General features: G+C 41.6%; 2 protein-coding genes across 3 annotated transcripts in view; one reads left to right on the forward strand and one right to left on the reverse strand.

The window, feature by feature from the left end:
* The window catches only part of LOC135940734 (putative fatty acyl-CoA reductase CG5065), a 54,964-nt gene that overhangs the window by 5,348 nt on the left and 28,024 nt on the right, over positions 1 to 21,592 (forward strand). The window contains exon 9 of one of the 2 annotated variants that reach the window (XR_010574915.1): positions 12 to 272. Coding sequence is in view for 1 of the 2 variants with exons in the window: in XM_065485759.1 (XP_065341831.1) it covers positions 12 to 177 (166 nt within the window). In the remaining variant the exon portion in view is untranslated. Of the gene's footprint in view, positions 1 to 11; positions 1,306 to 21,592 lie in introns of those variants that run through there. The other variant, XM_065485759.1, reaches the window with a different exon arrangement.
* On the reverse strand, positions 1,378 to 17,154 carry Prm (Paramyosin). The gene is made up of 16 exons (XM_065485757.1): positions 16,889 to 17,154; positions 13,035 to 13,091; positions 11,341 to 11,427; positions 10,632 to 10,798; positions 6,300 to 6,378; positions 5,829 to 5,948; positions 5,279 to 5,404; positions 4,673 to 5,219; positions 4,175 to 4,302; positions 4,003 to 4,115; positions 3,628 to 3,823; positions 3,445 to 3,573; positions 3,072 to 3,236; positions 2,806 to 3,012; positions 2,459 to 2,659; positions 1,378 to 1,928 (listed from the first exon to the last, which is right to left on the reverse strand). Exons 1-16 carry the CDS (start codon positions 17,003 to 17,005, stop codon positions 1,722 to 1,724), a joined length of 2,646 nt encoding a protein of 881 aa, XP_065341829.1. The 5' UTR covers positions 17,006 to 17,154; the 3' UTR covers positions 1,378 to 1,721.

The following is a 21,592-nucleotide window of genomic DNA, read 5'->3' on the forward strand; positions in this document are numbered from 1 at the left end:
AATTTTTTCAGGCTTTGGTGGGTCCAGAAAATTTTCTGGGGCATTATTTACTTCTACCTAGCATACTGGGTCATCTCGTGGAACGACTCTGCGAAGACATTTGTCGACTCGGGCTTTGATGGAGTCAAGTCGGTCATCACCGGGGCCGTCACTTTGGTCGTTGGCGGCAAAAATTGATCAACAAAGTAGCTCTAAATTGTGCTTGCTCAACGCCATCCTTCAATTCCATCAAAATGTATTTCAAACCGTTCAGATCGAAGAGTCAAAACAGAGTGTTTCAGGGCATATGCTTAATTAGTCAAAAAATTAGTAATTGTTGCTTTTTTAATCGGAGGGGGCTTGAAAAGTCCGCAATGAAGATTTTGCCACCTTTTAAAGGTGTTGAACCAATACGAATCACTTAAACCGTTAAGAATTTAGCAGTTCAATTTAGTCATAAGTTGTCTGATCGGAATTTTTAGGAGATGTATTGATAGATATATTTTTATACTATTTGAAATGAGTGTATTTCACAATGTAGACGGAACATAATTCGTTACTTTTTGATCGGGTGATCTGTCTCCAGACTGGATACTTTCTATCTTGCCATTCTTTGACTTCACTATATTTGCTCTTCACACAAGAGGAGAAAAATCCCACTTGAATTTATAGCTATGACTAAGAGATGTACTTGCCAAAATTGACATGCTGAATCTTGCCTTCTTCAATGTTTCTTCATTTTCATCAAGCTCAAAACCAGCTAAAATAAGTTGAAACTAATCAAGCATATACCAACGTTTTATTTGTCTTTTGTGTGCTAGTTGCGATGAAATTAAAACTATTACTCTGAAATGGTCGTTTCTCTTTTCCTACTACTACGATTTAAATTAATTTTTATCAAGAACGTTAAATGAAAAATGTGCCAGGCTGAGCTAGATTCATAAAATACAATTTATTTTGGTAAAATTAAAACAGGCGATTCTCCCCTCTGTCGTGGGAGCGCCCGCCATCAGTCAATCGGCAATTAACTTCGGCTAATTGAGTGATTGCGTGGCGCGGTGGAGGCACCCCAAAGTCATCACTGATCGGTGTAGAGTAAATTAATCATCATATCACTATATGCAACGTCGACGTGCACTTCTTGTTTTAAACTTAAAACGGGGCATCCGGCAGTGGACGCCTGTGCAGGAATAGATAAATGTCAAGCGTGGTTATATGTACTTGAATTAAACGACACAATGTTCTAATTAACCGTGGAGAGATAAAGAGAGTGAGAGAGAGGAAAATAAGTGTTTGCATAGTATACGCTTAATACGAAGAGAGAGAGAGAACAAAAGACGCTACCATCTATATTCATCTCGTAAATAATTAGACAGATAATTAAATAACAACACGATGTTAAATACGATAAATCTGTTATTATTTCACAATAGTTTCCAACAATTTAGCGTGTGTGATAAAAAATGACACCCATGGCGGAATTTTTTGTCTTCAGTGCAAAAGCTGTAAAACGAGCCGAGCTGCTGTTCAGCTGCGCGAACGGACACAAAGGCTTGATTTATATATTATTTGAATAATCTGTTTGCAGCACAAACATTAAGCTGAAATGCAACGAACATTCGGTCGGTCTGCCTTTACAGCTTTTGCAGCGAGTCCAAGAGTTCCCGATTATTCTCCGTGATGTGATTTTATCATCATTCTTATTCTTTCGTACTTAAGATGACGCGTATGTGTTTTGGTGTTTAGTTATATTCGGCGGATGACGACCTGACCGTCTCCTGCACTAGGTACACCTGACTGCCAGGGATGGTCGACGATGTGACGAAAGTGCGGTGCTTGGCCCTGATCAGGGACAGGTTGCTTTCAGCGGTCTCGGCGCGCTCCTCGGCCGCCTCCAGCTCCCGCTGGAATCTCCTCACTCGGGTCACGCTCTGCTGAGACATTCCCTCCTGCAAGTCGACGAGAAACACGTAAGAACGCATAAAACATGCAACCGGCACGACATGCGTGTCCACTCGGTTGCCTGCTTCGTGTCTTAAACTTTAAGTAATTCATTTAAAATAGGAATATTTAACGAAATTCAAGCCTCGTCCGTTGCCTTTTTACTTTTGGACAAATTCAGTAGTAACAAAGCATCGTTGGTCTGTAGACTTATAGCCAAAAATAATTCATTACTACATTTTTCTAAAAAATTAACGGTTAAAATTATGCGTATCGAATATTTAAAATCATATTTAATTTCCTGAAATTATTATAAAAAAATACGAATATTTAATGGTCACAGGCCTGCTGGCGATGCTCGGTATTATTACTGTCTGTTGTGTATTTTAAAATATGCGGTTGATTTCCAAGTAATGTGCAAGAACAACGACTTAAATATTCCTAGTGGCTATTTTCTTCTCCATCTTTCTTTTTTCCCTCTTACCCTAATTTTCCTAGCAAAGAAATGCGTGATTGTAAAAAAATTGTTTTCACTCACAGTTTCTTGCAGCTGTCTCTTGTAGAGCGTGACCTTGGTGTTGACCTTGTCATAGGCGTCCTGGAGGAGGGCGATGGTCTTGGAGTCTTCCTCGTTCTGCAGAGCGCAGTCCTTGACCAGGCGCTCCTTCTTTCGCAGAATCTTGATGGTCTCGGCGTGGCGCCTCTTCTCCTCGTCAAGTTCCAGTTCGATGTCGCGGATCTGCCAAAAGGTGTCCAAACTTGGAAAATCGACCGCGATTCAGATAATTGTTAGTAGACACACAGGAAGAGGATTGTTGATAAATTAGTTTCTCATGCGGGTAGCTTTATGAAATGAAAATTGATTTATTTGGGTTCATCGCTTACCCTAGCCTCGAGCTTGCTGATGGCGCGCTTGCCACCGACCAGGGCATTTGTCTCGACCTCTTCGAGGCGGATGGAAAGGTTCTTGACTTCGACCTCAAGGGACTTCTTGATGGACTCGATCTTGACAACACGTTCCTGTTCATCGTGCAGAGTCTCGACAACGTGCTTGAGCTCGGACTGGACGCGCTGGTAACGCTCATCGGCGACCTGAAGAAAAGCATAAATTCTCATCAAAAAAGGCACTAACTTTCCTCCGTCTGAATTACTCTGAGCTCCTTGGTGACCTCATCGTAGTCAGAGGCAATGACAGCCAGCTCCTGCTCGAGCTTGCTCTTGGTGGAGGCGAGGTTGACATTGATGGTGGTGAGCTCGGAAATGCGGGTGGTCGCGTCCTCGTACTGCTGCTCGGCAGCGCGCTTGGCGCGGAGGGCCTACGATGGATCAGAATTTTTAGTGTCGATCTGATTAACTTGTATTTACCAGTATTAAGAACATCTAGTTCAACGACTGAAAGGAAATTAAAAAAAAAATCTTTACGTAAAACTTAAATTTTACTTCCTTGTTTGGTTCATGTGAAAATTACTCACAAAGTAATTATTAGCTTGACCATCCAAAAGATTTATAAATGCAACAACTCACCGATTCGTAGTTTACGCGGATCTCCTCGAGCTCGGCAGTGAGGGCCTGCAGCTTGCGCTGGGCCACGCCATATTGGTCCACGGTAACCTGGAGCTGGCGGTGCACCTCGTCGTAGTGAGCTTGGATTTCCTGAAACAGCAAGCGTCAGTCAGGATTTTAGGGCGGCCCTGGCGTTTCCCTTACGGTGAGTTGGAGGGACTGCTTCTTGATGGTCTTCTGCAGTTCGATGTTGCTCTTGTTGGCCACGTCCAGGGACATCTCCAGCTCGGTGATCTGGATCTGCAGCTTCTTCTTGATGCGGGTCACCTCGGTCTTCAGCTTGGTCTCAGCCTCGATGACGCGAGAGTTCAGCTGCTCGATCTCCAAGCTGGTCTGCTTGCTGGAAAAATCAGGAATTCGGAATTGGAACGCATAATGACTGCGCTTTTTTGTTAGGACGTGCTCTTGTGGTCACGCGGCAACTGGCAGACGGCCAGCTCCGGCTTTCGTGCGAGGGCTATTTCGGTAGCGACGAAGAATAATTAAATCTGAGGAGGAGGAGGGATCAGGTTATGTTACCGGATGGACTCGATTTCCTCGTCCTTGATGGCAATGCGCTTCTCGGTGTCGTGGCGGAACTGGTTGAACTCGGACAGCAGACGAAGAGCCTTCTGCTCCTCGGCCTTGCGAGACTGTAATTCATAACCAACGATAGAAATAAAGCTCGCTTTTTCTTTTAATAGTAACTCACAGCTTCAGCCTCCCTGTAGGCGGTGGTGATCTCCTCGCGTTCGTTTTCCAGGCGACGGATCTCGATCTCCAACTCGTGGTAGCGGCGGTTGACCTCGGTGAGCTGCAGCTTGGTGTCGGACAGATCATCTGAATGAGAATAAATTGATCACAAAATGGGTGTGCAGTTCAAAGAAATTAAATTGACAATTCATTCGTTGCGAAGATATGAGGTTTAAATGAAGTTTAAATGTGAATTGGTGTGGACCTGATTTAATTTCAAGGAAACCATGTTTTCACTACTCTTCTCTGTGTATATCAGTTTTTGCTATGAACCTTTTGTTAATTGTAAATGTAAATTTTGCTTTGAGCCTTGTGAAAAAAATACCATGCATATTTAAAAGAGTCTTGCATGCGAAATGAATTCGAGAGAAGCTTCAAAACTTGATCTGACTAGTAATTTTCGTCTAGTGCGTTTAATAAATTTTCTATAATAGTGAGGATTAGGGGGAGCACGAACCGCCAAGCTTCTTGTTCTCGCGGACGAGGGCCTCCTTCTGGTCGCGGGTCTTGTCCAGCTCGTGGTTCACGCGCTGCAACTCAGTCTGCTTGTTCCTCAGGTCCCTGACGGTGCTCTCGTAAGCGACGGTGGTCTCATCAAGCTTGGTCTTCAGGTCCAGGCTGATTCTGTCAAGCTGCTCAACGCGCTTTTGCAGGTCGCGGGCCGTGTTGTTGGCCTTCTCCAGGTCGATGATCAGGACCTCGATCTCGCTCTGCAGACGCGACTTCTGCTTCTCCAGGGCGTTGATCTTGGTCATCAGGGTCTCGATGTGCTCCTCCGTCTCTTGAATACGGATGGTGAACTTGCGGCGGATCTCCTCGACCTCCTCGGCGCGGGCGTTGACCTCGGTCTCGTACTTGGACTTGTAGGTCTGGGCGTCGGCGCTGGCACGCACCAGCTGGCGTTCCAGGTCCAAGCGAGCCTCGGATTCCTCCTCCAACTGCACGCGGATAGAATCCAACTCGACCTCCACAGAGTGAAGGGTGGCTTCCAGGTTGGAGCGCCTCTGCAACGCGTTTGCCATTGCAAAATCGTTTCGATAAGCGTTATGCACAATGCACTCACCCTGTCCTCATCTTCAAGACGACGGCGGGCATCCTCAAGCTGAGTCACGACTTGACTCTTCAGGTAGAGTGCATTCTCAATGTTAACCTTGAGTTCCTGCACCTCCTTGGTCAGCTCAATATTTTCCTGCACAAAAATATTCGGATAGTGAAAATTTGATTTTTTTTAAATGATTCTTAAAAATTAGCCCATGATTTAGAGCACAAAATCTCACTCACGTAACTCTTAGAAATATTTTCGGTTTAAGTCATGATATGAAAAATAAAAGTCGCTTCTTGCACGTTAAGTAGTTTTTGCATGGTCCGCAAAAGCTTCTCTAGCTTCTAAGAAGAGCAGGCGGCAAAATCTAAATTGTCACGGCATTCGTCGTCATGGGTGTTTCCCGAGGCGTGACAAAAGGTAAGCCACGTTTTCAACGTGACACGCTGCTTTGTGTCGTCGTAATCTCAAACAAACGCCTATTGAGCGGAAATGATCGCGCGGTGTGTTTACGAATAGCGATCCAACTGTGAGCGCACCGTGAGCGATTCATCGAATACACATTTCTCACCTGAGAAATCCTCTGCTTGACGGAGGTGATGTCGATGACGGTGCGGTTCATCTCTTCGATTCTGATGCTCAGGTCGTGGACAGTGATCTCAAGGCGTTCGATCGTCTTGGCCCCCAACAGCTGGGAATTTTATTTGTTTGATTTAGTTTCCATTTTACAAGGAAGAAACAAGGAACAGATAAATTGGTTCAAACTTATTTTTGATCTACTTTACTACACGATGTATAGAAAATTTTATTATAATCATAGTAAAGGAAATATCATATTTACCGAAATTTTCATTATTAAAAGTTGTAAACGCTCAGTTTATATATCCAGGATATAAATTTTTTCTTGGCTCAAGAATTGTCCCTCATGATATTTAAATAGCACAGTGAAGATGATATTTACAAGAGCCCTAGTGTTTTGTATTTTCTGTATTTTTAAATATGACTCAAAGAAAAATGTGTGTTTAGTTAGCTTTATACTCACTCGCTCCTTGTTGGCAACCTCAACCTGGCTCAAAAGCTCGTAGATTTCTGCCTGGAATTTCGCCTTTTCCTTCTCGGCCCTTTAACATGAATATTGACTGTTTAGTAAATAATACAATCTGACCATCGTGTTTGAGAAACCCTCATTGTTAAGTCCTCGATCATTGATCGCTTGGCGGTTGCATTTCATTTCACGGGTTGAACCGATGAGTCGCGGCAGTTTGCGTGTCACACCAAAGGCAATTTGGAAGTCGCTTTGCCAAAAAGCCAAAAATACCCATCGGCTAAATCTGCTCTGGTTGTGTGCTTGCTGACTACCGGGGTATTTTTGAGTTTCTGGTCTGTCTCTTTTTGCACGTCACGGTCAGGGACACGGCAAAAAGCTGCTTGCGTCAGGACATTTCCAAGAGACCGTGTATGCAATGTTTGGACAGACGCAAAAACGACTAGAGAGTCTGGCTTTTTGCGATGTAGAGATGGATTGATGAACGCTCTCGAAAATTTATTCGAGAGTGCTTATCACGAATTCAACACGTTTATTTCTGTTTTGGGTCGGACGCGAGAGTTCGCCTATCAACGCGTGCCGTCAGGTCGTTAATCACATTCCTCATTTCGAATAATATGGATCGCAAGCCGAGAGAGAAATGCGCGCTCTTGGTACACAAAAGAGGCAAACTGTTGATTAGAGTGGCGCCGATATGCTTGTTTGTTCTTGTTTGTAACGAGGGGAGAAGGAGCCGCGGCCGGGTAATGTACGACCGCAACCTTCAGGTTCTAAGTTTCACTCGGCATGCGCGTCACCATTAGCGACTGATAACCGCTGCACCGCCGCTTTTTTATTATTTTCTTTCCGCGCTGCAATTCAGCTTCAAACAAAATGATTTCGAAAGACTGGAAAGCAATCCTTCAAATTGAAGGGCTGCGCCGTTAGTTAAATCTCTTTTCGGTCTGTCTAAATGATGTCATAAACGCTCGCGAGTATAAATAAGAGAGCCGCTTGTTAAAAATTGCTCCTTTGTGTGCACTCGCGTAATTCGTTAGCAGAGGCAATTTGGGGCGAAAAGAGCGAGCGTCGCGTGCTACTACGGTTGCCGGTAGTTCGCTGCGGAGCAATTCGCGAAAAAACAAATTACAACCACAGTCAGATCAAAACAAATCAAACAGGATTGGAAATTTTAACGACTGCGTGAATCAAACGTATCAAAGTATTAATTTATTTTGCAACAGTGAGGAGCATTATTCTCGTTTGTCTGTCAAATGACATTTTGCCGTGCTTGGCCGTGTTGGCGTGTGGCAACCATGGGTGCTGGAAAGGCCGGCCGGGGGCAAAGCCGCTTTGGAGCAGAGGGAGAAACGAGTTAACGCGTGTGTGTATCCTCCTGCGCCAATTAGGGACCACGCTTGACCCAGTTACGCGTGAGGGGACGACACGGAGGGCACAGTGGCGCGGCCGGCGGCGCTGCCAGAAAGAAGCCTCTTCACTCCGTCCACGCTGTTCTTTTTATGTCCACGTTATTTTTGAAAGAACGCAGCGCATGACCGTCTCTGCGCTGCGTCCGTCAGATGCACAAATAAATTTTAAAGGGGGTTTTGGAAACGAAAAAATGAGCTCGAGAAATCCATTAGAATTTATTGCAGTCGTCGCACCGTACGGGAATTTCGCTTTGGATTTTTCGTAGAGACAAATGATGTGAAAATAAAATGTGTGGAATGCTGAACTTAATCCTATTTATTTTTGTTGGGCAAAGACTGTCTTGCCGGTCTGTGCCTTTTTTGCGCTAATTGGTTTGATTTGGTATGATTTACCAATATTTTCCTAGTTTTGCTCTCTTTTTGCTATTCAGTTTTCATTAAATTGAAACATGCTTTTTAATTATTGACATTTGCAAGAGTAAAAATGTTATTAAAATAAAATATTGATCACTTCGTCTCTTTCATTATATGTTTCTGAATAGTTTTTTGCTACCACCATTTGCGAGAAATCTTGATTTAATTTCATGCTTTGCTCACTGACAGTGGAGAGAGCAAGTTTCACGCAATTAAGAAACTAGAGTTACGGTCCTTGAGGAAGGCACAGGAAGTTTAAATTTATTTTCATGAATGTTCTGAACAAAGCGTCTAGAAAATAATTTCATTGGTTGGATGAACAGTTATGAACTTGCTCTGCGGCTATTGTAATTAAAAGAACAGCATGTTCATACCGTACAAACTTTGAAAATAACATTGGCTATTGGCTAACGATTATGTTTAAAGCAAGACCATTTGAATGAGGATATTGCAGTTGTACCGAATCACCTTTTTAATTAATTAATTAATTATTAACATCAAATAATGTGTATTTAATTTCAGCTTTCAAAACTCGTACAAAAGCCACTGTTTTGAGTTCCAACAAGGAAGTTGAACTAAATTTCCGGCTGATACATCACGAGCAAGCCAAATGTGGGTAGAATTCTCATTGTGAGATTAAACATTGGTTTCAGAGTGATTTCTGCTTTGATCAACACATAATTTATTTCAATATTTAAGTTAATCAAAGTAAAGAGATTGTGCTGAGTGCTGAAAAAATAGCGCATATTCGCAGGAGAATAGAGTTTGCGATGACGGGCGGTGCTGTGTATGTGCTCGCCACGCGAGCAGGCAGGACGAAATAATAAAGGCCCGATGCTGTCGTTGTTGACCGGTTAAAGGGCGCCACAGGGGCATCTCCGCGAGTCGGCCGGCGACCGCAGTGTGAGCAAAGAGTTTTGCCTCTTCGGCCTTGGTCAGCCGGGCGAAAAACGAACAGTCTTGCGGTGGACGCTCGCCGCCCGCCCGCTGCCCCGGGGGACTCAGAGACACACGCCGCTTTTCAAGAGAGAGATGTGGTGGAAAAAGAGCGGCTACGAGAAGAAATGAAATAAAAAGGGAAAGAAGCTGCTGCAGCAGCCGCCACCGCTGCCGACAAAAGGATTACTCGTGCCCGTTTTGTCATCACACGTTTTCAGCCCCTTTGTTTCTCGCGCGCCCGCGACCTTGCCGCGAGCTACCGAGTCGAATGAACCGTTCTGTCAGAGTGATTCTCTCATTCGCCCGCTCGCTCGTCACTCACTGCCTGCTTCTTGGCAAAAAGCTAGACTCTCTCGGCCGCGAATGCCGCGGATTAAATCGGATAGAGCGCGCGGCAAAATAATCGATTTTTAATTGAGACGCCCACAAATCGGAGTCAACGAGTGTTTCCCTTTGATGTTTGCCTTGCGGCTCATTTCAAACGGAATTTCCGAGAACTTCTGAATTTGATAGGAGCTAAACGGCAAATTTCTAAAAGCAACAACGACGAAAATTAATCTGTCAGCACTTACTGAGATTTATAATTAAATCGTGTAGGCTGAGGTGAATATCAAAAGCCAGTTAGAATTGTTTCCCTGAACATGACAGAAAACTATTCCAATGCGTTAATATTCAATAAATACACAACATTTCGATTATTTCGTTAGTCTTTTGAAGAGGGTTGGAGCTTTTGCGCAACCCTGTTCGAAGCTGCCAACAGATATCGTCACTGTATACTTGCTATTTTAAGGCAATTCCGATGCGATAGGAATCATTTCTGGATTAAATGATTTCTGGTGATATGCTTAAAAAATAACTCAGCCATTCGGCATAGAAACGTAAAACATATTTTTGTTTAATGAAAAATTATATAATATGTTCTACCTATATAGGGTTCGCTTTATACATAAATTGTGACCCAACCATGTAAAAGAGCTATTGAATTGAATTGTGTTGATTTAAAATGCAAATAAATTTTGCATCAATTTAATACTTTATTTTTTGTAATCAAATTCGTCTCTAATACATTTACCACTTTCTATTCTTAAAACTGTCAAAAATGGCAAAACTTGACAGAACTGTTAAAATGGCATTAATTCCCAAATTTCCTTAACGTCAGCAGTTAATTGTCAAACGAAATCTTCCGAATTTTGAGAGAGCGCAAATTGAATTTCGGCTGTCACGGCTGCGAGGAGCCGCCTTGAGAGTTATGCAGGCAGCGCAGCGTACCTGTCGAGAAGTTGCCTAACTCTGAACCCATACGTTATAGAGATAAGCGGCTGCGGTAAGAATCTCAAGTGGCTTTTAGCATCAGGGGGTCAAGATCTGCCTGATCCGAAGGGCTTTACGACCATTTTTTTTCGCTCGAAATTAGATCAACGCTTTTTCACACTTGAAGCGAGTCAGAATTGAGGGTGAATACACAGTTATTTTCAACTGAAGTCGATCAAAGGTGCGAGATAACGAGCGGTGATTATACACATACGCATTTTTCAAACGAGACGGCTTTGGCAAACATCCGACTCACCTATTTTTGGCCTTGGTGAGGGCGTCGATCTGCTCCTGGAAGTCGATGGCAATCTCCTGGTGCTTGCGCTTAAGCAGGGCGGCCGTCTCCTCGCTCTCGATGTGCACATCTTCCAGCAGTCTGCGAAGCTTGGTCAGTTCAGTGTCGCGCTTCTTGTTGATCTCAAACTGATTCGGAAAGTCACATTAACGAGACTGCACACCATTTTTTTGGAATCTACCAGTTAAGATGAAACTAAAAAATCTTGACTTTGCAAGCATTCTTCTATATTTTGACGTTTCAATGCATTTGAGGATTTATAAAAGAATTACATACAAGCTGAATTTTTATCCCCAGGCTTTTCTTTTCCAAAAACTGAAAAGCATATAATTTTTTTGAGATGAGAAAAATTGAAAAGTAACAACACATAAAGTAATTAATTCAAGCTAATAGGATTGTACAAGGATTATAAAATTTATCTTTCTAAATTTTCCTGCTTTCAGTCCCACCTTGAGTGTATTGAGAAAATCCTTTAAATTTAAACTCATAAATTAAGTTAGATTTTCACCCAGAATAAATATAAATTAATGAAATTTGCATAATTCTAAACATTAAAATATTTTTTGGCAAAAGGCACATTATATTATTTGCCGTTTTATTTCTGCGAGTTTATTCATCTTTCAGGTTGAACCTTGTTACATTCAAGGAAAAAAGAAAAGTGGAAACTCACCTGGCTCTCTGCGCCGCCCTCGGCCTCCTCGAGTCGCTCAATCAGAGTAATCACCTGCACGCTCAGGTCGGCCTTTTCACGCTCGATCTGCCAAATGAAACGTGACCCTAGTAAATATACCCGCCAACAACATCATACATACGTATGTGCACGTGACACACACACGCCTGGCAAAATGTGCAGGACTGTCCGTCCGGCTATCTATTATTGCGTGCACACAGTGCGGCGAGAGACAAGAGCCAAAACAAACAGTTGCGTTGATTGCCGTTTAGCTAGAGTAGCCACACGCGGCGGATGATGCGATGCGCAATCTCATTGAAAAAGCGTGATGTGTAGCGAATAATAGAGATTGCTCAGCGGCTCGAACGGTATTCGCGCATGAAATTGGATCTGAAATTTGGCTTCTACGAATTCCGCGAATCCCATATACATTTTGTAAATTAATTTCTATATTATACTATCTCATCACATTTATCATGATGTTAGCCGTATTTTCTATTAGTATATAAACGGAATTTTCCAACTGTAATTCATTTAAACGGTGGTTTCATAAAAAAATTTGGATTTATGTACCGTATTCGATGCTCTTGTTAAAGTGTGCGGCGGGCGTGTAAATTTTGCAATCAATTATTTATCATAAGTTTTAGTGAGTTCTTTGCAACTGCTTGAGCTAATGCCTTATTCATCCGATTTGTGATATTATGATTTGCAAATTGATATCGTTATAATGACTTGCTTTGGAGAGAATGAACTGAGTTAAATTGAATTAATAGTGGTTTAATATTTTTAAAAACAATTTGATGAGTATAAAATTGAATGGAATTATACAAAATTTGCAGATCATCCTTTTCACTTACTATTTTTACGCGGTTGAAAATCTCATTTTTTATGTCTATCAAATTTAGAATCATCTCACCACAAGCATTTTTCAAAATCAACTAATGACAGTTAATTTGTGACGTGTCAAATTTTTTTTAAATGCACACTGTCAAGAGACTTCTAGAGTTTTGCAGAAATAGCAAAAATTTAAAACATATACTGTTGTCCATGGATTGACAAAATACTCAAGTTTGAATCGCACACTTTTGGCACGCCTTCCAATTTTGACCAAGCAACAGAGACATTTCAAATCGAGTCGAACACGAGTCAGCGGCCGACTTTAATTAGCAGCCGGAATTTTGCGATAAAATTAGCGTTTCTGTCTCATTGCTTTGGCACACACGTGAAACCATTTTCGACGTCACACATACAATGCGGGAGGAAAGTGTTAATTCGGGACGGCACGGCTCCCTCCTGCACCCCGCGTTTTTTATGTTTTCCTCGGCGATTCGGAAACTTGTTATTTATTCGCAGCTTGTGTCTGCTGGCGGCTGGAGCGGCTTGAGAAAATCGGGATTACGGTGTCTGATGCCGCGCGCTTATCTGATGAAAATAGAGTGTTATGGCGCTAAAAGTAATTGGCCCGGCGTAGACTGCGCTGCCAAATTCTATTATTAGCATACACATATAATTATTAGTCGGGCCGATGGCGGGAAACGGTCCAGCCCGCATAGTGAGCGTAAATCACGCCGGGGAAGAAAAATATTTCTGGATGAAACGTACGGCTTAACGATATTAGTCGTTTCCGCGTGATTTACGAGCAGCCACTTTTTCTCGCTCAGCGGCACGCAGGCAAATTTGAAGGAGTAACTCACCCTTTGGCGCAGTTCGCGTTCCGATTCCAGGTCATCCTGCAGGAGTCTGATTTTGTCCTGCGAATACAATTCAAGTTAATGATGCTCGTCTGGGGGCGTGAGTTCAAAATTTGGTATATTCAGAGAGTTTAACGGGGTTAGTCACATTTTGCTAATTTACTGCGTTGCGTCTCATACGATTCGGGCACACGGACGGGCGGGGGATGAATAGACAATTTGTTCTGGGAGGTGGTTGATTAAAAGCAGCTTGTCTGTTTTATTCTCACCTTGCGCGTCGTGAGTTTTAGTGCAGAGGCAGCCCATTCTGAGAGCGAAGAATTTTGTTAGTCAGGTGGGAATGGTATGATAGCCGCGCATTCTAGAGCAAAAACAGCAGATATTAATTGAGAAGCAACACCTGCGTCGAAATTTCAGCTATTTGGGGCACATGCCAAGAAATATATTACAATTTAAACTGCCTAGCGGGGACACATAAATCTCCCATTTCTGTGAAAGTGCTTCGAAAAATTTATGCGCTCCCTTCAGTTCTTATAAGTTTCCAGAATTTATTTAAACCATTTTTGTGTTAAAATTAAAGAAAAAAAAATCCAATTTTACCAGTATATCAATAGAATAAAGAGAAGACAAGTTTTATATTTTGGTAAAATGTTGACCAGGAAAATAAATCTATAAATGGAAGATAATTTTTTCTCATTTCTTCTAGAAATTTTGTTCCTTTTTTAGTCTCTACATCTTAAAAACCTTTTTTATGTCTGTCATCGATTTAAATTATAATTAAAAACTTAAAATTTGAAACGGTTACGAAGAGCTTATTACCCAGCATTGGTATAGAATCCGAATCTATTTTGAGTCAATAATTTGAATACTGAAACAAAATTCTTCCCATGTTAGCTGGCAGACAAATCTAAAATGGCGGCAACAGAGCATGCTGCTCGGCTCTGTCGACGACGCACGCCTTTGGCTTTTCGGTTTTATTTCAGCGCGGCCGTGTATTTATTTACCTTGGCGCGCGGCGGACGGAAAAGTGGAGAGATTTGCCGGTGATTTCATCGGCGGCTTTTCATCACCCACGCGTGCCAATTGCACGCGCGTCGACCGCTTGGCAACCCTTGCGGGATGAGTCGACAATCGCTTTTAACCTGCGCTTACGGATCGCGAGACAAATCACCGCCAATCACGTGAGCTGGCACCAGTTAATTAGATTTCACGCTAAATTAAGATCTCTGCCGAAACATTGTGTTAATCTTGACCCGATACCATCGGCAGAATTTATCAGTATTTTCCTCACCGCCGTTCGGTTGACAGCTTAAAGGCTGTGCTGACGTTTTTATTGTTTTCTCATTTCTATATTTAGATGTCAGCCCTTGAAATTTAAATGAAATGTCAGATTTTGAGATGTAAATGTTAAGGTTCAGGGTTTCCTTTACGGAGCATTTATTTTATTGATCCAACGTTGTATATTTTAACTAGACGCAAATTTCTATGGGTCATGAATGAGAAGTAATAAATTGGTGCTCTAATTTAGAAACCAAACACGCGTTTTATACACTTTTTACTCGGGTTTTATAGGGGGATAATAATTTCGTTGGTTGCTCCATTTTTACTGGGGCTGAAAATGCAAATGCTTGATTTTCTTGACTTTAAATGTTTATAAAATATTATGACTTGTTTGGAGAAATAAAACCAATTGAATTTATCTTGAACTAAAATATTTGTAAATCCAAACTTTGACAAACCAGCCTGCTAAAAAGGCATTTTGAAATTTGAATCTTTAATCCAACTTAAAGTTTTTATATTTTTCATAGCCCCTTATTTTTTATCTTCATATAAGTTGTTCACGATTTCTATAGGTGAGTTTTCTTACTGTCAATTTTCAAGTCGAATCTACCCTTGGACACTAAAATTTTAAAGTTTTTCAGTTTTTAATTTTTAAGGGACTTTCATATCAGAACGAGAGAAGTAAGCAAATTTTTAGATTTCTTTTAAAAGTGAGGCATTTTTTTATTTTTCCCCGAATCACGATTCAAGACGAAAATAATCTAATTATCGTGTAGGCTGTGCTTTTTGATAAAAACTTGTCACGACTCTCCATAATTTGGTAAACACACAAATAACGGGGATTAAGAGCTTGAGCTGAAATCCACGACGCGGAGGCCTAATTGATGTTCACCCCGGGAAAGCGAGTTCATCTCAATTTGTCACAGCAGCAGGCAAGTGATCCGCCGCTGGACGGATCATCTCTTTATAAGTATAGGAGCGTGCGGGGGCCTCCTACGCGGCGGCGGCGGCGGCAACTTTCGACACTGCGTGCGTCAGACAAAAGTTTGCAGCCTCCGGCACCGGGGGGTTGACAGCGAGCAATTAGTGATTTGCAGGGAGTAAATCGAGTTGGCAGGTGCTTAGAGACGCGTGTTTTAATTCGAGTGGATCGAACGCGGAATTTTGCTAATTAACAGGCGAGCGAGCGAGCGAACGAACGAACAAGCAGACTGGCGAACGCAGCTCAGAGAACGGGCTGAAGATGCTGCCGTGAGAGAGTTAGAGTCGGAGGCTGGATTTACACGGCGGCGTCACGTCTCCTATTTTTATCCTGCATGAGTAGCAGCGGTGGAATGCGTTCGCTATGCTCTGCATCGCTGCTTAATGGCCAGCCGCGAGTGATATTATTTTTCTCGGGCTTTCGCACTCGAAAATTCGCACCACTTTGGCGGAGGAGGAGCGGAATGCCCTCTCGTCGCCTTGTGGCAGTCGCGAAACCCGACCCGCCGGTGCCTAATTTCTGCAAATTTCAGTGGAAAATCGATTTCCCGAACGGAGCAGTCAAATATGAAAATAATGCCCAGCGGAAAGTATTCACAACGCATTCGAAAGCGTTAAGATGTTATCTTTAAGAGCACTCGCAGGCAACTCGCGAGTGGCGAGAATGGCACCATTAAGCGCCGGAGAGGTTCATATTTTAAGGGCCGACTTAGATAAGGCTCGTAAATTTATCGAAAATTTGACCAAACCCTCCACTCCGTCCGAAATTTGCATTTTTTTCTCTGCTGGAAAAATGAAAAATATTTTTTCCGCCTTACATAACCGTTGCGAACTATGAAAATTTTTTATTTGAAATGGTGTTAAATAGATAATGAAAAATTGTGGACCAGTGAAGAATAGTTAAAATAAATTCAAAAATTAAATATTAGAATTCCAGTGACAAAATTAAAGAAAAACTGTCCGCAAAGTCATTATTACATAATTTCGAAGTTTGATTCAAAGAATGGGCCTGATCATTGATTTGTGACATTGTATCGGTGCCATAGTGATGTTTACAATCAACAATCAATACACAGCTGGTGGATGCGAACGATAAAAAGTCGCGCGAATTGAAGCGTTTTGGCCACGGGCTAATTTTTCGCCGGTGGACGACTGCCGAGCAGCGCTTTTCGAAACCCTTTCACAGAATAGGCATGCGCAGGTGGCTTATTTTAAGTTGGAATTTATGCTCGGAGAAGAGAAGGTCCCAATTTGAACACGCCGAGCAGCGCACGACCCCAAGGGCCGAACAAATGGTTGAAATTCAACAGACACGTGACCCACTTTCCGAGTCAAAATTTTCCGAATTTTCAGGTGTTGCCTCTCCGACAGTCAAAATGCAAAGCAAAAATTCTGTTTCAGTTAAAAAATGGGATATTTTTATATCAAAAATCTAAAAAAATGGATTTTTTCTATAAAAAACATGAAATATATACTTGGAAAAATTGAGAATAGAGCTTATTCCTACTCTAAGATTTGTTCTAGAAACCACAAAGGATAACAGAGATAGATTAGCTTTGGGAGGGTTGTTCATTATTTTTTTTCTACTTGCGTACCTCGAGGCGGGTCAGGGCACTGAGGTCAGCCGTGTACTCGATGCTGACATCAGCGTTGCCACCTGCGGAGGAGCGGTAGGTGTAGGTCTTGGTGGTTTTGCTGACGGTTGCAGACATGTCTGCTGCAGAAGAGCTGCGGACACGAGCGAGCGATACCTCTCAACTAACGCAACTAATGGTTGGGCAGGCGAAGGGGGGCGACGGCGAGCGAGCGGCCTACACTGTCCTGCCAGCCGACGTCTCGGTGAAAAGCGAGAAAACCAACTCAACCGCCGGTGCAAACTCGGACTGATTTGTCCCTTTTTTTTGAAAATAACCGCGCACGCGCCGATTTCAAATTTTGACGCGCTCCTCGGACGAAATTTTATTGAAATTTGTTCTCTTACCGACATGTGAGGCTGATCGTCGGACACCAGCCCAAAAATCGATACTCTGAATCTTCCACGATACTTTTTGAAATATGAATTTAACGACCCTAAAGCTATAACAATTTTTCATCTTCTGGAATCATAATTTTTTTCCAAAACGGAATTGTTGATTCTGCTTGATTCTTTACAGTCTTACTTATTATCAAATCTTGAAAAAGCCACCCTTCGAATGTACCCGAATCCTTTCAATTTCAGGACAGCCAGAAAGCTGTTATTGATGGCAGCTTGGGGATGGTTACCGAAGCAATTTATTAATTAACCGGCTGACAAGTTGATCCATTTGGGCTCAGGCCGCATTTCGCATTGAATCGCAATCGATGTTTCGAAAGAGTTTGAGAGGGAAGAGGAGAAAGATATTCTTAGCACGATGGAAGAGCGGCCGGCAATCTATCTCTTTTTCATTTCTGCCCTTCCGCTCGCTCGCTCCTCGTTCTCGTCCTCCGCGCTCTACGACTCGGAGCGAGCGAGCGAGCGCGGTGGTGTGGTGTGGAGCCGCCCGCTGGTACCGTGCCAATCTCAAGTTTCTATTCACAGGGCATGCGGCCAGCCTTTTATAGACACGTCAAGTAATTTTAGTTGGAGCGGCGGTGGCGGGGCGGCAACCCTTCTCCCCTTCGGCCGCCGGACGGACGGAGGGCGGCGGACGCGCGCAGCCCCACAACGCTCGGACGCCCAGCGCCCTGCGACTAGCATTCCAAAATACACGACAACGACACTCTCTGCCCGCAGCCATCACAACACCCTTTCCTAAAAATGTCAAGTTTATGCATGCGGCAGCCGCCGTGAATGATTCGTTTTTAAGACACGTCGCCTCGCAAGTTTTCAACGCTCCTTTTCACGCGCATAATGCTCTCGGAAGAATCCTTTGTTCGAAGGAAAAAATGCTGGGGCTCTGCAGATTTTTTTGTGGAAAGATTTTCTTGAAAAGGAGTTTCGCGTGTTTGAGAAAAAGTTGCTTTTATCACACAAAAAGAGCTTGTGAAATTCTCATTAAAACTAGCCAAATTTTTATTTCTGTTTTTCAGACAGACATATTTTTTCAAATAGAATGTAAAGCTCGTAGTAGGAACAGCATTTAGAGCAAAAAATGGTTTAAAAAACTTATGAAAAAATCTTAAAATTACCTAAATTAAAATAAATTTCCAGTAAAAGCAAAATTGAAATTTTTTGCCTTTACCCTGACTGACACATGTAAATTTTTCATAAATAAAAAGAAATAATAAAATTAGATTTTTTAAAACTATAAAACAAACACAGACTCTTGTTTTTGTAATTAAAATAACAGACACACCTAATAAGGAAACATTGTGTTAGACCAATGCTTTCCTCACTGTAAAAGGGCACGGTCTCACCTTAAAATATATTTGGTTTTTTCTAACAAATAATGCATTTTGTGGAAATAATGGAGTTACAAAGGCGTAAGCTAACGTGTAAGAATAACACTTGGAACCCAAAGGAGTCGCAATCCCTCATGATTAGGTTTGTGTTTACCTTTGAGTCATCGATAACCTTAAATATTCTTATTTTTTGTGGCGTATAAATCTTTTTGTAATTTGACAGCCAACAGTGATCTTGACAGAAAAGTAATTAAATTTCTCATGAATTAGGGCGCCAGATGGAACAAATATCATGTCTTGAGCCAGTTTAGATTTTATTTCAATAATTTAAAAACATAAATTCCTTGAGTGGTCACAATTTTCATTGTTTTATGTTTACTTTTCGTATTTTTCTAACAATTATTTGCATTTTTCATAAAATATTAAAATTTCCCTTGCGTTATGGTGTTTTGCTTTATTCCAACGGGGAAACAAGGATAATGGCAATTATCTCTCGATGTTGTTTCTAAATTTTGCCTTTGTGTTGAAGAAACGTCGAGTTGCGGCATCAGCAGAGAAAGCAAACCGGCTGTTTCCTCCGAAATTAGGCAGATTGTTTACCAGCGCCGAGCCTAATTATACGATCGCGCGCTGAAGAGCAGCACCGATGGAATGAGGAGCAGCGCGGAAAAATATTTCGGAAAGCGTCTGCTCACGCTGGAGCGGCGGGCGCATCTCATTAAAAGTTCATTAGGCAAAAAGCAAGAAAATAAAAAGGCGAATAAAAGAAGCAAGTACGAGACGACTTCTGGCTATGCAACCCGCTTATGACAGCATCAGTGCGGGCTTGCATAAGCTCTCCCTTCTCTTTTACAGTTAGTATCGAGCGGGCCGAAAAGGCTGCCAAATTTCTGAGCATAATTTTAAGTCCCCCTTTATCACACAAAGGCGCTGCGAACTATAAAGGGTGGTCCAAAAGATGCAGGGGCGTTTAAATGGCCTGATTTACATTTTACTCGCTCTCGCTCTCTCGGCTGCTGCTGGCGAAAATTAAGGCATTTCTGCGAGGCGAAGATTACAAAGTTTTATTTGGTGTTCAGCAAACGCTCTCTCCGCGCGCCGCGCACTCTATAATTTAGGAGGCAAATCGCATTGCGCGCGTGCGGCTCCGCAGAATTCAATGTCGTCTAATTCCCGCGAATGCATTCACACAGAGCGAAACCAGATACAAACTACTCTCGGCTACGTACCCGTGAATTAAATTATTATTAAAGCCCGCCGCGAGCGCCCATTTACATATGGAACTGCAAATGCCGGGAATTAGAATGGATTCTTTTCACTAGTTCGCTTGCCTTGCACAGCAAAACGCACCAAATTATTTCCTCCGCATCCCTGTAAGAGCGCTTTTATGAAAAGGGCATACTAATTATTTCATGTTGAGCTTGCATCCAGACTTGTGTCATATTTTTATCTTACACAATGGAGAGGTAGAAGCTCTCTTGTAACATAAGCTCGGAAATGCAAATTTCAGGAATAATAACTTAAATTGAAAGAGGAGCCTTTAACATATAAATTTTCAAACAGATATATATATAATAAGGAAACACACAAACAGAAAGTTTTATGAAAACTGCTCTGAAATTACGAAAAGGCTCCACTCTGCGCGGAATCGACTAATGGATGGGTGGCTATGAGGGAAATTTAAAATAAATGGAATTTCACGTTCTTGTGTACCGTACAATTCGCTGTTTCGGCCTCGCTGGTCTCCTCAGCAGTACTCTACCTTAAAAAACTCATATTGCAGAAAACATTGAATTAGCGGTCGTTAAAACGTTCGACTGCGCTCATTTCTGAGCGCAAAAAAGGGAAATGAGTGACGAGTTTAAATTTTATTTCCCAAGCGATGCTGGATATCAAATAATGTTAACAGATAATTGCACTAAATGTAACCAACAAAGTAATTGTTTATTCTAATTAATATTCATAAAATAAGTGGATACATTTTCTAAAATTAGTAAGAGAGAAAAGAAATCGAAACTCTCGAAAACATTTATAAATCATATCGTAATTATTTTGATATGGATGAGAGAGATTAACTAAAACACTTAAATTAGAGACGAGAGCAAACATTTATGAGAGGCACACCATTAAATAATGCTGTCTTATTACTTTAAAATAGTCCTCCTCACAATATTGATCATTACCTGCAATTAAAGGAAAAATTAAACGTTATTTTCAATGACATTTGCTTCATTTGGATTCCTCTCGTGGCGATCAAACCAGCCAATCATGAGATATATTTTCCTCCTAGCTGGTGGAAGTTATTATAATTTTATATAAGGAAACAGAGCTCATGAAAACTTTGTAGCCGTTTTTTTCATGAATTGAAACGACAAACTGGAAAAATTAACATCTCTTTTCCAATTTTTAGAGAGTTGTAAGTAAAGGATATAAAATGATTTTTCACATTTTTCTCTAAAACTGTTTCTTTAAGCTTTGAAGGACAATATTTTTTATTCGCCATGCATTCCATCTTTAGTAAAAAGCTGCTTTTTGAGCTATCTTTCCGTACTTGAAACTAAACAATTTATACAATGAATACTTGAATCCATACAAGTATTGACAGTTAAAAAGGTTTAAATATTGGCATATTTATTTGCAAAATAGCTATAAAGATAAGAAAAAATACAACAAAAATGATATTTGTTTAGAACTTTTTTATTATTTGTCAAGGATACAGTACTTGAGAGCTTGGAAGATTCAAAAACGTGTCTCTTTTAAATGTGGCTTAAAATCATATATTAAATTAAACAAACAACTTGACCTCATCTAGCTTACACCATAAAACCAAAAATAACAAAATACTAGGTCGGTGAACCAGAGTAGCATCTCAGATCCAATTCATGGAAAAACATATCAAGAAGTTTGCTGATCAATGTGTTCGTGATACAAAAGTGATT

The sequence above is a fragment of the Cloeon dipterum genome, chromosome 3 (assembly GCF_949628265.1).
Source record: "Cloeon dipterum chromosome 3, ieCloDipt1.1, whole genome shotgun sequence".
NCBI lineage: Eukaryota > Metazoa > Arthropoda > Insecta > Ephemeroptera > Baetidae > Cloeon > Cloeon dipterum.

Excerpts from the sequence above, each read along its gene's own strand:
- Prm (XM_065485757.1), bottom strand. The coding sequence starts at position 17,005 with ATGTCTGCAACCGTCAGCAAAACCACCAAGACCTACACCTACCGCTCC. Across the intron at positions 3,237-3,444 it reads TCCGCGTAAACTACGAATCG|GCCCTCCGCGCCAAGCGCGC; the intron begins GTGAGTTGTTGC and ends GATCCATCGTAG. Across the intron at positions 1,929-2,458 it reads AGAGACAGCTGCAAGAAACT|GAGGGAATGTCTCAGCAGAG; the intron begins GTGAGTGAAAAC and ends GTCGACTTGCAG.